This window comes from Caenorhabditis briggsae, assembly GCF_000004555.2.
Source record: "Caenorhabditis briggsae complete genome, chrIV, whole genome shotgun sequence".
NCBI lineage: Eukaryota > Metazoa > Nematoda > Chromadorea > Rhabditida > Rhabditidae > Caenorhabditis > Caenorhabditis briggsae.
The window spans coordinates 14,569,272-14,582,923 of NC_013487.2; the positions used below are offsets into that span (position 1 = coordinate 14,569,272).

A 13,652-nucleotide genomic window follows, 5' to 3' on the forward strand; every position below is an offset into this window, starting at 1 on the left:
GAAGGACCGTCTGCACTTGTTGCGCACTACGGTCATTGTGACGTCATCGGTGACACTATAGGAAAAGGGCAATAAATTGTATTGCGTGTCTCTCTATGGCTGCACCTGCCTTGTAACACAGAGATCAAATACCATTTGTTCTCTTTTCTCTCCGCTTCAAGAGAATATGTTTTTCTGTTTCATCACTCGAAAAAGGAATTTATGTTACATGTTTTTTTACTAAATAGGTTTTACGTAGAATAATAAGGTCGTGTAAAGGATACAGACACATACAACCAGGTGTGAAAAGACGTATGGACACTTTCTTTTGGTTCGAAGTCTCCATCGGCACATCAAGATGTCCGCATCGCTGCCTGGCTCGTAGTTGAAAAACGAACGTCTTCCAAGTCTCAACTGATTATTCTTTGCCTTCTCTACATGCACCTCAATCATTCCGTCCTTCTGTGTTACTCCTGCCCACTTGATCTCAGCTGCTTCCGATGCTCTTAGCATGACATTGAACGATAGAATTGCCAGCAACGCATCTCGATCCCTCTCCGGACTGTCTTCTTTCATTGCCAACATTGCGATCTTCTGCACATCCTCCATAGTCACCTTCACTACTTCTTTCTTTAGCAGGCTTTCCTCTCTTCTTTTTGACTTGATGATGTCTGACACAAAAGACGCTCCGATGGTTGAAATTCCTTCGTTTGCTGTTTGATAGGCAGCCGAGGTCTTCGCCAAAGCACTACTCCCGATTTTCCGAGTTCGGAACGTCCGGCGTCAACGTCTTCTACCACTTCGAGAAGGCAGAGAGGATGGGATGTGCTTGGTGGGTGCCACCTCCAGTGCTGATACCGCACTTGTTGAAAATTGCTAGGAAAAGAAGGCTAAGAGGTGTTTTGGTAGCTCCCTTGTGGCAAAGTCACGCTTCTTATCAGTCCCTCGTAGATAAAACGGGAAGATTCATTAGAGAAATCAAGGACTATATTATCTATGAGAAGAATGATAGTATTTTCATTCCGGGTGAAGGCTCTAGGCATTGCGAAGCCACAAATCCCAAATACTGTAGATCTGAGTTTATTTTGGCGCTAGTTGACTTCTCTTAATAAGCCCCAGGCTTTGTAATTTTTCTACCTTATTATTCCACGTAAAACCTATTTAGTAATAAACATGTAACATAAATTCCTTTTACGAGTGATGAAACAGAAAAACATATTCTCTTGAAGCGGAGAGAAAAGAGAATATTATGTTTTTCGTTGAAGAGCGGAGACACTTTCTGGGCGCCGCGGGTCTCGAAGCGATCATGCCCGAACGGGCATGAAACTCGAATTTCGAAATCATTCTACGTATTTTAACAAGTCACCCAGCACACCCACCCGGGGAAAAGAGATAAAGAGAAAAAGAGAGAAATGAGAGGGAAAAGAGATTAACTATAATTTTCAGAAGGAGCCAAAAGACAGTTCAAACAAACATGTCTATTTTTGTTCAATTTTTTGAAAATTGTCAGGAATTCTGTAAACGTTAATCTGTTTGCCACAAATACAAAATTTTTGGATTTTTCAAATTGTACGCTTTAAAATGAGCCCAAACACGGTGCTAATCGGTTGATTTTTGCTTTTCACCCAGAACACGCGACGCACGACCGCGACGCACCCGAAATTTTGAATCTAACCGGATCATAGCGTGTTTGGTCTTATTTTAAAGCTCTCGGTGTGCTGAGTTCAAATTGTGACACTGAAAAATAGAATTCGCAAGTTTTGAGCTTCAAAATGAGCTCAAGATCAAATTTTTTGGGTTTTTTGGTAGAACGAAAATAGCAAAATTTATTAAGAATATGACATAAAGCGAATTGCATAATAATGATAATTTTAAAAAGAATTAAAACAAATTTCCAAACAGAACGACTACAAAAACTACAAAAGTCGATGGGATTACGGTAGAGCCGGTTGTTGGAAGACGCAGCTCGGGCAATTTGTCAACTTTAAATGTTCCACAATCCTTCGGGAAATTGTCAGGTGGCATGTAGATTTGATTATGGTCACCAACCTGTAGAGAATGGATTACTGAACTTTTTCCAAAGGGATTACTGTACCTTATAAGCGTATCCAGTACCACCCATCAAATGAAGCTCCAAGTGACAGTGAGCAAACCACCAGCCGGGGTTTACAGCACGGAATCTGGAATTGTTTGGAAATTTTGAAAAAAAATTGTTGTTTCAAGAAAAATTTGAAAAGTTTTGAAAATTGAATATTTCCGATACTATTGACTTTTTTCAAGAGATTTTTTTTCAAAATTTGCGTTTTTCCTCTAAAATTCGTGATGAGAATCGGTTAGCAATCAATTTTCGTAACTTTTTTTTTCAATTTTAGCATTTTTCTAGAATAAATTGACTTTCCAAATTTTCAGCTCCGTATTTTCCTGGACCATAACACCCTTCAAAATGTCCCAATTAAGACAAAAACTTAATTTTCAGATTTGTGAGATTCTAAGCTTTTAAATGAGCCCAAACATGGCGCAAATCGGTTAACTTCGATTTTTGCCCAAAACACGCGACGCACGACCGCGACGCACCCGAAATTTTAAACCTCATTGAACCATAGCGTGTTTGAGTTTTTTTTGAAGTTCTCAGTGTGTTGAATGCGAATTTGTGCGTTAAAAATCAAAATTTTCAAGTTCTGAGCTTCAAAATGAACTCAAACATGCCTATTTTCGCTTTATTTCTCTGAAATCAGCTGAAATTTTTCAAGTGTTAACCCAATCAATATGAAATATGAATTTTCAGATTTGTGAGATTGTGAGCTTCAAAATGAGCCCAAACACGCCGCAAATCGGTTAACTTTGATTTTTCGCTCAAAACACGCGACGCAAGACCGCGTCGCAACCGAAATTTCAAAACTCACCAAATCATGCCGTGTATGGGCTCATTTAAAAGCTTTCAGTGTGCTGAATTTAAATTTAAACCATGAAAATAGGAATTCGAAAATTCTGAGCTTAAAAATGAGCTCAAAGATGACTATGTTTGCTCAATTATGAAATTAAAAAAACAGAAATTTTCGAAAAGCTTAGAAAATGCGCTCCACTGAACACAAGAAGTTTGTAGTTTGAATTTTCGCCTAAAATGCCGATTTGGATTAAGAATTAGTTTCTAAAAAGTTCCTAACGAACTTTAATTATTATTGAAACAGTATTAATTTTTAAAACTTCAAGAAGAAAAATTTAGATTTGCAAAAATCGGGAAATAACAGAGATACATCGAAAAAGTCTGAAGTTTTCAAAAATTCAAGTTTTCGTTGAAACAGTATTTTTACAAAAATGTTTTATGTTGAAAACGGAAATCAAAAGTTAGTGAAAAACTGCAAACGAAATGCTCCCACTTTGAGCTCAATTACCTAGGTTACTGTAGGAGATATCAAAAAGCTGTTCATTGATAAAATTTTACTGATAATATGATAAACATTTTATCAGTTTACTACGTTTTGATATCTATTGCAGGAGTCGAGATAATTGAGCTCAAAGTATTAGTAGTGTAAATTTTATGTAAATTCAAAGAAAACGTAGAAATCGCGCTCCACTGAATAGAATAGTTCGACTTTTTAGCTAAGAAAAATATACATTTTGAAATCAGTTCTGCCAGTTTTGAGTTTTTGTTGAAACAGTATTAATTTTTCAAATTTTCAAAAAATGATGCTTTTTGAGCTCGATTATCTCGGTTACTGTAAGAGATATCAAAAAGTTGTCAACTGATAAAATTTTACTGATACATTGATAAACATTTTTTTCAGTTTACAACATTTTTATATCTTTTACGGGAGCCGAAATAATTGAGCTCAAATTAAGAGGCTAAAATTGAGCAAAAATAGTCATGTTTGAGCTCATTTTAAAGCTCGAAACTTGGGAATTCTTATTTTCAATGTCAAAATTCGAATTTAGCGAACCGAGAGCTTCAAAATGAGTCTAAACACGCAATGATTCGATGAGATTAGAAATTTCTGGTGCGACGCGGTCGTTCGTCGCGTGTTTTAGGTGAAAAATCAAAGTTAACTGATTTGCATCGTGTTTAGGCTCATTTTGAAGCTCACAAGTTCACAAATCTTAAAATATAGTTTTTGTGGGAATTTGGACATTTTGAAGCGTTTTAAAGCCCAATTTCTGAAAATGTGGAAATTCAATTTTAGTCGTGTTTAGGCTTATTTTGAAGCGGTTTACATACCTGAATACTTAGTATCAAAATTTAAGAAGACATTTTAGTTTTTATAAATTTTCGATTTTTCTAGCTTGTTGATAGTCGACCGCGGGCGACCGCTGTCGTCCGTCTATAATGCTTACCTGATAGTGATATAACCTCCAACTGGCAATGTGATCGTATCTCTCTTCGTTGGATTCTTCGTATTCATTCCCTCCAATGCACCGCCCAACCACTCCTTCTTCCTCCATTTCTTCCCATTACAACTCACATTTGGACCCGGACAATCGATATCTTGATTCATTTGATCGATAAATCCAGTTTCGTTATAAGTAGGCCATCCCACTTTCATCACATAGAAATGGTGGCCGTGTAGATGGAAGGGATGAGCGTACCCGGTACCCATACCACCTCCTAAGCCCATATTGTAGAGGGTAATTTGGACGATATTGTTGAGTTTATGTTCTAGATTGTAGAAGCAACGGCAGGTGGTGTCCAGGTCGGAAGCGGTGTTGTTGGCGCATTCGGTGTCTTTGCAGGCCTGGAAAAATAAAAATTCTAAACTTCAAAGGGGGCTCAGGATCAAGTTTTCTTGAAAAACGTAATTGGGTATTATAGAAGAACTCAAGGACTACAAAATGATATTAGTTGTGTTACTGTATCTTGTCGACGAACGAAGTTACTGTCTGAGCTACGAGGTCATGGTTTTATATCAGAAACTTCAGATGACTATTGTCGCTAGGGACCTGGCGGGCCCAGGATTATCATTGTTAGGCCAACTAAATTGGATATAATAGAGTAACTCAAGAGCTACAAAATGATTCTAATTGGAATACTGTATCTTTTCTATGAACAAAGTTACAAGCCACAAAGCTATGAACGCGCAAAAGTGCGCTAAAATAGTCATGTTTGAGCTTATTTTAAAGCTCAGAATTCGTCCATTTTGATTTTTGTCGTCAGAATTTGAATTCAGCGCAGTAAGAGCTTCAAAATGAGCCTAAACACGCCATGCTTCGGCGAGATTCAACTTTCGGGCGCGTCGCGGTCGTGCGTCGCGTGTTTTGGGCGAAAACTCAAAGTTGACCGATTTGCAGCATGTTTGGGCTCATTTTGAAGCTTACAAGCTCACAAATTTGAAGATGTTGTTTTTGTATTAATTAGGACAAGTTTGGCTTTGAAAATTTGAAAACTCGACGAGATGATATCGAAAATATTCAACTTCTCAAGGTTTTTAATTTTCCTTGAAACAGTGATTGTCAAAATTTTTCTAAATCCAAATTTCAAAACTTACTGTAGAAATGGAAGACATATCGTCCTGATGATAATATGGAATACCCCATGGGAATTGGAACAAGAATTGGTCCATTTGAGAGTCGTGATGCATGTTGATGAAGTGCTCCTGAAAGTTTTTTAATAAATATTTGATACAAGCAAATTTTTCTTCTACATTTTGCAACAAAAATAAATCTTCTAGCTCAATTTTGAAGCGAGTCACAGTCAAGGACGCGGTCGGCGAGAGGTGGTGAGCGGCGCGCGGGACAGCTGAGGCCTCCTCTCTGTCGCGCGCGCTGCTCCTCACCTCTCGCTGACCGCGCCCTCGGAGCGGATCAGGCTATAACTCGCTTCAAAATTGAGCTAGAAACGTGATTTTTGTTGCGATATATGAAGAAAAAGTTGCTCGTTTAGCCAAAAAGCAAAGTTTGAGGCCCAAACAAAACTGCATTGGAACAACTGTTTAGTAATTCGAAACGCTTACCTCAAATCCTCCATTGAATTCTGTCGCTTGCAAAATCTCTTGTTCGATTTTCTCGGGGAACGGATTTTGTAGATTATCATAGGAGATACAAGTGAAATTCGGTTGGGCGATCCATTTTTGGAATGGGCAGTTTAAGACGGAACACTTTTTGTCGGCAGTGCATTCGGGGTGCATAAGGTTGGCTGGAAAAAGGAAAATTCGTTCTACGAAAAATAGTCTTTCCTAACCTAATGTCTCTTTCTTAAAAATTTTTCATTGTTTAGCACCAAAAATCAAGTTTCTAGCTCAATTTTTGAAGCGAATTATGGGCTAATTTGTTCCGAGGACACTGTCGGCAAGAGGTGGTGAGCGGCGCGCGCGACAGCCAGGAGCTGCTCGCTGTCGCGCGCGCTGATGATCACCTCTCGCCGACCGCGTCCTCGTCCATAACTCGCTTCAAAGTTGAGCTAGAGACTTGATTTTTGTAGCAAAATAAAGGAAAAATTTTGCTCAGTATTGCAAAAACTTAAAATTCAAAAAGTTGAGCTACCAAAGTTTGTAAATTTCTAAAGAAAAAAACAAATGGACTCACGTGCAGTCTTATCCTCTGGCAGATCTTGCTCGTACTCAATGAATCCGAAGCCATAAACAATTGGAATTTCGGTCCAATCAAAGAAATATCGTTGAATAGTTTCCACTTGGATACGGTAGCTCTTTTTAGTGGGCGTGGCCAATCCTTTGATTAGGATATCGTATCGTTCTCCGGGGAAGACAATCAGACGGTCCACCTGAAAATATTTTTTGGATAACATTTTTCAATTTGCCTGAAATTTTCAGATTATACTAAACAAAAATCGAGCTTTATTTTTGTAATTGACAACTTTTTTCTACCTACCGTAGTTTTTGAGATACGCGCATTTAAAAATACCTCTACCGGCTTCCACCTTTAAAGGCGCGTATCTCAAAAATTAAAAGAGCTACAAAAAAGTTGTCAACTACAAAATTGAAGCTCTAGTTTTGTTTGGTATATTCTGAAATTTTCGGACAAATTGAAAAATTCTGAACTGTTTTTTTTATTTCAAAGTTGACCAATTTTCACTGAAAAAAATTTAAAAAGTAATTTTTGACTTTATCAGTAGAAAGTCGTTATGTAAACGTATTAACACACTGTACTCTTTATTTTGCAACAAAAATCATGTTTCTAGCTCTATTTTGAAGCGAGTTATAAGCCAGGACGTGGTCAGCGAGAGGTGATGAACAGAGCGCGTGACAGTGTGGAGGCGCATGTCTGTCGCGCTCGCCGCTCACCACCTCCCGCCGACCGCGCCCTCGGAGCGAATAACGGTCTAACTTGCTTCAAAATTAAGCTAGGAGATTGGATTTTGTTGCAAGATTGCTTGTTCAAACTTTCAATTCCCAACCAACCTGCATTGGAACAACTTCATCTCCATCGGCTGCAACTACGGTCATCGAATGTCCATCGACGTATAACATCAACTCCTGAGCCACACCACCGTTCACAATACGGAATAGGATGTCCTCGTCTAGAAAATTAGTTTTTCAAGACTATGATTTTAAGATTTGGAATTTCTGAAAATGAGAATTGGGTAGCTAACTCTGAGCCAATTTATCTGGGTCCTCGTGAAAGATATGAAAGAATAATCAACTGATAAAATGTTTGTGATATTATGATAAATATTTTATTAGTTGACAACTTTTTGATATCTCTTATGGGAACCGAGATAAATGAACTTCAAGTTGACGATTCGGGAAGCATTCTGATAGAATGACACAACTAACTTTGAACCGCTTTATCTCGGTTACTGTGTGAGATATCAAAACTGTTTTAACTGATAAAATGTTAGTGATATTATGATAAATATTTTATTAGTTGACAATTTTTTGATATCTTTTATGGGAACCGAGATTATTGGGCATGAATTGGGACGGGTTACCAAAAAACGATAGAAAAAGTCAAAGTATTATTTTTCCCATGAAACAGTAATTTTTGGATTTTCATGGTTTTGGACTTTAAAGAAAAAACTCACTAGCTTTAATTTTGAACCTCTCAAGTGGCAAATTGAATGGTTGAGTTTTCACAATCTCATGATCGTACCATCCTTTGTTGTTGAGAAGAATCGCCGAGATTGGTACGGCTCCACCGACGTTTCCTGGAAAATTTCGGGGTTTTAAAGACGCATTTCTCAATATATCTGGTAAAAGCAACCTTTTATTTACATTTTGCAACAAAAATCAAGTTCCTAGCTCAATTTTGAAGCGAGTTATGAGCCGATTTGCTGCGGGGACGCGGTCGGAGAGAGGTGGTGACCGGCGGACGCGACAGTGAGGCGGCGCATGGCTGTCGGGCGCGCCGACCACCTCCTTGGAACGCTTTAAAGGCGCATATCTTCAAAACTACTGTAGCTAGCAGAAAGTTTTCAACTAACGGAATGTGTGAAATTTTATGCTGAGCAATTTTGTAATTAACAAATTTTGAGTAGCTACTCTAGTTTTTTAGATACGGTACTTTGAAGGAGACACTCCCGTTTCTCTGCGTCTCCCTTCAAGTTACCTAACTTTAAAGGCGCATATCTCAAGAACTACTGTAGCTAGCACAGAATTTCCAAGTAACAGAATGTACGGTTTTTAATGCTTTACACTAATTAATTTTTTAATTACCTCCATCAGAAGTTCTGGTCGGCTCCCAACACTTTGTAAAATCATCATATCCATACATCCATTTCATTGTCTTATCCTCCAACTGCATCCACGCCTCTTCTCCGACTTTTGTGGCCCAGTCCTATAATACAAGTGCGCTCTATTGAGAACTGAATCTTACAAATTGAAGAACACAAAGCAATTGCGCTCTATCGAAACTTTCGGAAAATTTCAGAAAATGTGTTACCTGCAACAAGATAAAATACTCTCGACTCGGCACAATACGCTTTCTAGCATCCAGCGTTGGAACGGACGTATCGTTTCCGACAACAATAAATCCTGAAAATTACTGTTTCAAAATTTTTTTGAAAACTTTCGAGTTTCTAGCGAAACTCAATTTCATCGATTAACTGTAACATAGCAACAGTGTCACTTTTCATCCACTTTATCTCGGTTATTGTGATAGATACCGTAAAATAGTCAACTGATAAAATGTTTATCATATTTTAAGAAATGTTTTATCAGTTGGTAGTTTTCTGATATCTTTCATGGAAACCGAGATAATTGAATTCAAAGTTGAACGCGCTAGACGGAACTTGTCAAAAATGAATTATAAGCTAGCCTAGTCATTTTCAGGCTCCTTTTGACACTCTAAACTGTAAGAATTCGAATTCAGCTATGCGTGAGCTTCAAAATGAACTCAAACACAACTGAACTAGCTTATAATTGATTTTCAACAAGTTCCTTCCGACGCGTCGCGTTGCGTTTCTAGACATGTGCGATCTCGTTTGGAAGCTATTGACGTCAAAGAGCAGAATTTTGAAGTATTAAATTTAAATTGCGGCTCAAAACGCTTCAAAACAAGCCTAACGTGGTAGAGTACGCAACGCCGAACCGCGACGCGTCTGATGGAATTTGTCAAACACCAAATTTAAGCTAGCACAGTCATGTTCGGGTTCATTTTGGCGCTCTAAACTAGACGAACTCGAATTCAGCTGTACGTGAGCTTCAAAATGAGCTCAAACACGACTAAGCTAGCTTGAAATTAATTTTTGGCGAATTCTTTCAGATGCGTCGCGGTCGCGTTGCGTACCCAGGCATGTGGAAACTCGTTTTATAGCTTTTTATATCATAAAACTGAATTTCAGATCACAAAGTCAAAATTGGCGCTTTAAGAGCTTCAAAATGAGTTCAAACACAATAAGTGTACGCAACGCGACCGCGACGCGCCCGACGGAACATGTCAAAAATCAATTTTCAGCTAGCAAAGTCGTGTTTAGGTTCATTTCGGAGCTCTAATTAACAAAAATTTGAATTCAACTGTCCTAGAGCTTCAAAATCAGCCTAAACACGACTAGGCTCGCTGAAAATTTATTTTTGACAAATTCCTTCAGACGCGTCGCGCTCGCGTTGCGTGTAGAGGGAATATAGTCGTGTTTGAGCTCATTTTAAAGCTCTAAACTAGGCGAATTTGAATTTTTCTAGTAAACTGACCTCCAGCAATACCATCTCCTCGATCTGTCTGCATATGCCCATGGTACCAATGTGTACCCTTGTTATCGGCAATAAATCGATATTCAAATCGATTTGTTGATTGGATAGGACATTGTTGAACGAATGCGACTCCATCCATGTACCACATTCCGTGCTTATCGATTCCATGCACGTGGATTGTCATAGAATCCATCAGAATCGCGTTGGTGACACGAATCCACACTTCAGACATGTACGGGACAACGATTGGCTCGCCGGGCCTGATAAATTAAATTTTAGGGTACCTTCACACATTTTACTAATTGATAACGTTTTGCTAGCTACAGTAGTTTTTCAGATATTTGCCTTTAAAGTTAATTGAATTGATTTGAAGTAAGGCCGAAAAACGAGAGAGTCTCATTCAAAGTACCGTATCTCAAAAACTACAATAACCACTTTAAAATAGTTAGATACATAGTTACTCAGCTTAACATTTTACACAATTTATTAGTTAACACTTTTGCGCTAGCTACAGTAGTTTATGAGATATGTGCTTTTGAATATTAAGGTTGGCGGGAAAGTCTTTGTCACTCTGTTTGTTTAATCACTGTTCTCGTATATGGAGGCTGTGTATGATATCGACTCTAGTGAATAACAAGGTGGTAAGAACCTTCCATATAAACAAGTCCCCATCTCCTTCCCTGCTCCTCATCTGTAATTGAAACGATATGTTTGTTCCCACTGCTATTCACATCAGACATGTTTTGATTTACCTCTTCCTATCTCACACCACGATGAAGGATTCGGAAACTTTCTTGAAGAATGTGTACAACACACATGCCCCTCACTACAATACTATTCGCAATTGGTTCCATCGTTTCGAAAAAGATGACTTCTCGCTCGATGAAAAGGATCGCTCTGGGAGACCCCGTGAGTTGGATTTGGACAAGCTGAAGCACGCATTGCAATCGGATCCATTTCAATCTAGCCGTGAACTAGCTGTCACATTCGGAGTTCACCATAGCACAGTCCTTGAAGGTTTGAAGTCTCTTGGAATGAGAAAACTTTTTGGTCGATTCATACCTCATCACCTGACTCAAGCCAACCTTGACCGCCGAGTCGACGATTCGATTACTCTTCTCACTCTCCACGCGGGCGATCGATGGCTGGACCGGCTAATAACCGGAGATGAGAAGTGGGTCTTCTACGATAATCACCACAGGAAATCCCAGTGGGTTGGAGAAGGAGAGAGCCCACAGGATGTCCCAAAACCCGACCTTCATCCGAAAAAAGTTATGCTCTCTGTGTGGTGGGGAGTGGACGGCCCCATCTACTGGGAACTTCTGCCCGAGGGCAAAACAATAACTGGAGACCTCTACACTACTCAACTACGAAACCTCAAGAAAGCAGTCGACCGTTCGGCCCTGAAAGACAAGAAAGTGTACTATCAACATGATAACGCTCGCCCACATGTTTCGAAACAAGTGAAGCAGGAGCTGATGGGATATGGATGGAATGTTCTCCCTCACCCCCCGTATTCTCCTGATCTTGCTCCTTCCGACTATTGGTTATTTGGCGATATGACACGTGCCTTCGAAGGAAGAAGCTTCAATTCCCGTGGAGCGGTCGAAGCGGCACTCAAACAATACTTTGCCTCACGCCCGGCTGGATTCTACCGCAATGGAATCCATAAATTGAGGGAACGTTGGAGACATGTTGTTGATAATGATGGACAATATAATTAATTATTCGGTTATTTTTTCTTTGAGAAATAAACTATTGAAAAAGTGACAAAGACTTTCCCGCCAACCTAATAATAGGTAAGATTTGACGGCCTGGCGCTCAAAGAACGAAGGGCTTCCACTTTAAAGACGCATATCTCAAAAACTACTGTAGCTTTCGCAAATTTGTAAACTAACAAAATGTGTAAAACTTTATGCTGAGTAATTTAGTAGTTAGCCGTTTTTATGTGGATACTGTAGTTTTTGAGGTACGTTACTTTCAATAACGTCCTCTCTTCCCAGGCAAAAGGGGTGGGGCCTAATTTTTGGCTATAACTATGGCTAGAAAAGGGGGATCTATATGAAAATTGGGGTACTTATATAAAGGACTACGTGAAATTTGAATATGTTATTGATTTTGAGGTATGAAACCAGAAAAATAGAGAAACATCAGATAGGGGCTACGACTGTTGGAATGTATGAAATAGAAATGTGAACATATTTTTAGTTTCCTTGAAACATAAAATTTTTCAAATGATAGGAAATTTGTTCAAGCATAAGGCTATTAAAATTCCGGGGACATTTCACTGGGATTTTTTAAAAATGAGCTATTTCATATACTCCAACGGCGCAAGATCACAACCGCGTAGTTCTACTAATAGCGTCAGACTATACAAGCTCAATTATCACGGTTATTGTGGAATATATCAAAAATTTGTTAACTGATAAAACATTGAAAATATTATGGTCAACATTTTATCAGTTGGCAGATTTTGATATCTTTTACAGGAGCCGAGATAATTGAGCTCAAAGAGCAGTGACACATTATTTTTCTCGAATTTTTGACAAATTTCATCATTTTCACTCAATTTTCCTTGAAAGTCTACAAAGTCTGTCTGTGTGTCACATTTGTTCTAGAAAACAGTTACTGTCAAAATGATGTTTAATCGGTTTATTTAATTCTAATGAAACAGAAAAAAAAACCATGTTTCCTCCATTTTTGGGAAGACAAAAGGTTAAGCTCACTTATCTCGGCTACTGTAAGTAATATCAAAAATCTGTTAACTGATAAAATGTTGGTGATATTATGATAAATATTTTACTAGTTGACACATTTTTTCTATCTTTTATAGGAACCGAGGTAATTGAGCTCAAAGTGAAGATCCTCCAAAAATGGAGGAAACATGGTTTTTTCTGTTGGATTAGAATCAGCCCATATTTGAGCCCCTATATCTCGGCTCCTATAAAAGATATCAAAAATGTGTCAACTGATAAAATGTAGATGATATTATGATAAACATTTTATCAATTGACCACCTTTAGATTTATTTTACAGGAACACAGATAATTGAGCTTGAAATAAAGATATCGGCTGGCGTTCTTTTCGAGCGATAACGATGATTTTTGCTGAAGTAAACGGGCTAAAAAACTGAAACATGCAATTTTTCAATATTCCTCAACTCACATATCTCCATTAATGGTAATAACTCTTTTGTGTAGTCCGTCAGCCACTAGAACATCCAACATCCTATTTTCATCCGTTGGGTCCGAAATATAATTGAATGAGGAGTTGGCGAAACATGGATTCAACTGGTTTGGGTCTCTTTTCGACCAGGTTTGCTGGAAAATTATTTTTTTACTGTTTCAAAATTGGTTTTTCAGGGAATCATGGAATCTTTTTTTCATTCAAACGGCAATATATATCTATATATATACCGTAAAACCTCTAATAGAACGACACCCGGATCGTCCACTTTGAGCCTATATATCTCATTTTCTGTGAAAGATATCAAAAAGTGGCTAAGTGGTAAAATGTTGCTGATAACCTGATAAACATTTTACTAGTTAACCACTTTTTGATAGGGATCCTCTAGAGTCGACCTGCAGGCATGCAAGCTAT

General features: G+C 38.4%; 2 protein-coding genes across 2 annotated transcripts in view; both read right to left on the reverse strand.

The window, feature by feature from the left end:
* Nucleotides 1-219: 219 nt before the first annotated feature.
* Nucleotides 220-717, reverse strand: CBG16447 (the record flags this gene model as incomplete). The annotated part of the gene is made up of 1 exon (XM_002647098.1): nucleotides 220-717. A coding segment is annotated over one exon (498 nt), but the record flags the coding sequence as incomplete, so codon positions are not given.
* Nucleotides 718-1,860: 1,143 nt separating this feature from the next.
* CBG16448 overlaps nucleotides 1,861-13,652 on the reverse strand; it is a gene marked incomplete at both ends in the record, with an annotated part of 14,450 nt that continues 2,658 nt past the window's right edge. Inside the window, 12 exons of the mRNA XM_002647099.2 lie at nucleotides 1,861-2,028; nucleotides 2,075-2,159; nucleotides 4,309-4,706; nucleotides 5,457-5,564; nucleotides 5,922-6,103; nucleotides 6,493-6,688; nucleotides 7,326-7,444; nucleotides 7,949-8,071; nucleotides 8,580-8,700; nucleotides 8,806-8,897; nucleotides 10,053-10,312; nucleotides 13,218-13,372. Of these exons, the coding sequence (XP_002647145.2) occupies nucleotides 1,861-2,028; nucleotides 2,075-2,159; nucleotides 4,309-4,706; nucleotides 5,457-5,564; nucleotides 5,922-6,103; nucleotides 6,493-6,688; nucleotides 7,326-7,444; nucleotides 7,949-8,071; nucleotides 8,580-8,700; nucleotides 8,806-8,897; nucleotides 10,053-10,312; nucleotides 13,218-13,372 (2,007 nt within the window). The remainder of the gene's footprint in view (nucleotides 2,029-2,074; nucleotides 2,160-4,308; nucleotides 4,707-5,456; nucleotides 5,565-5,921; nucleotides 6,104-6,492; nucleotides 6,689-7,325; nucleotides 7,445-7,948; nucleotides 8,072-8,579; nucleotides 8,701-8,805; nucleotides 8,898-10,052; nucleotides 10,313-13,217; nucleotides 13,373-13,652) is intronic.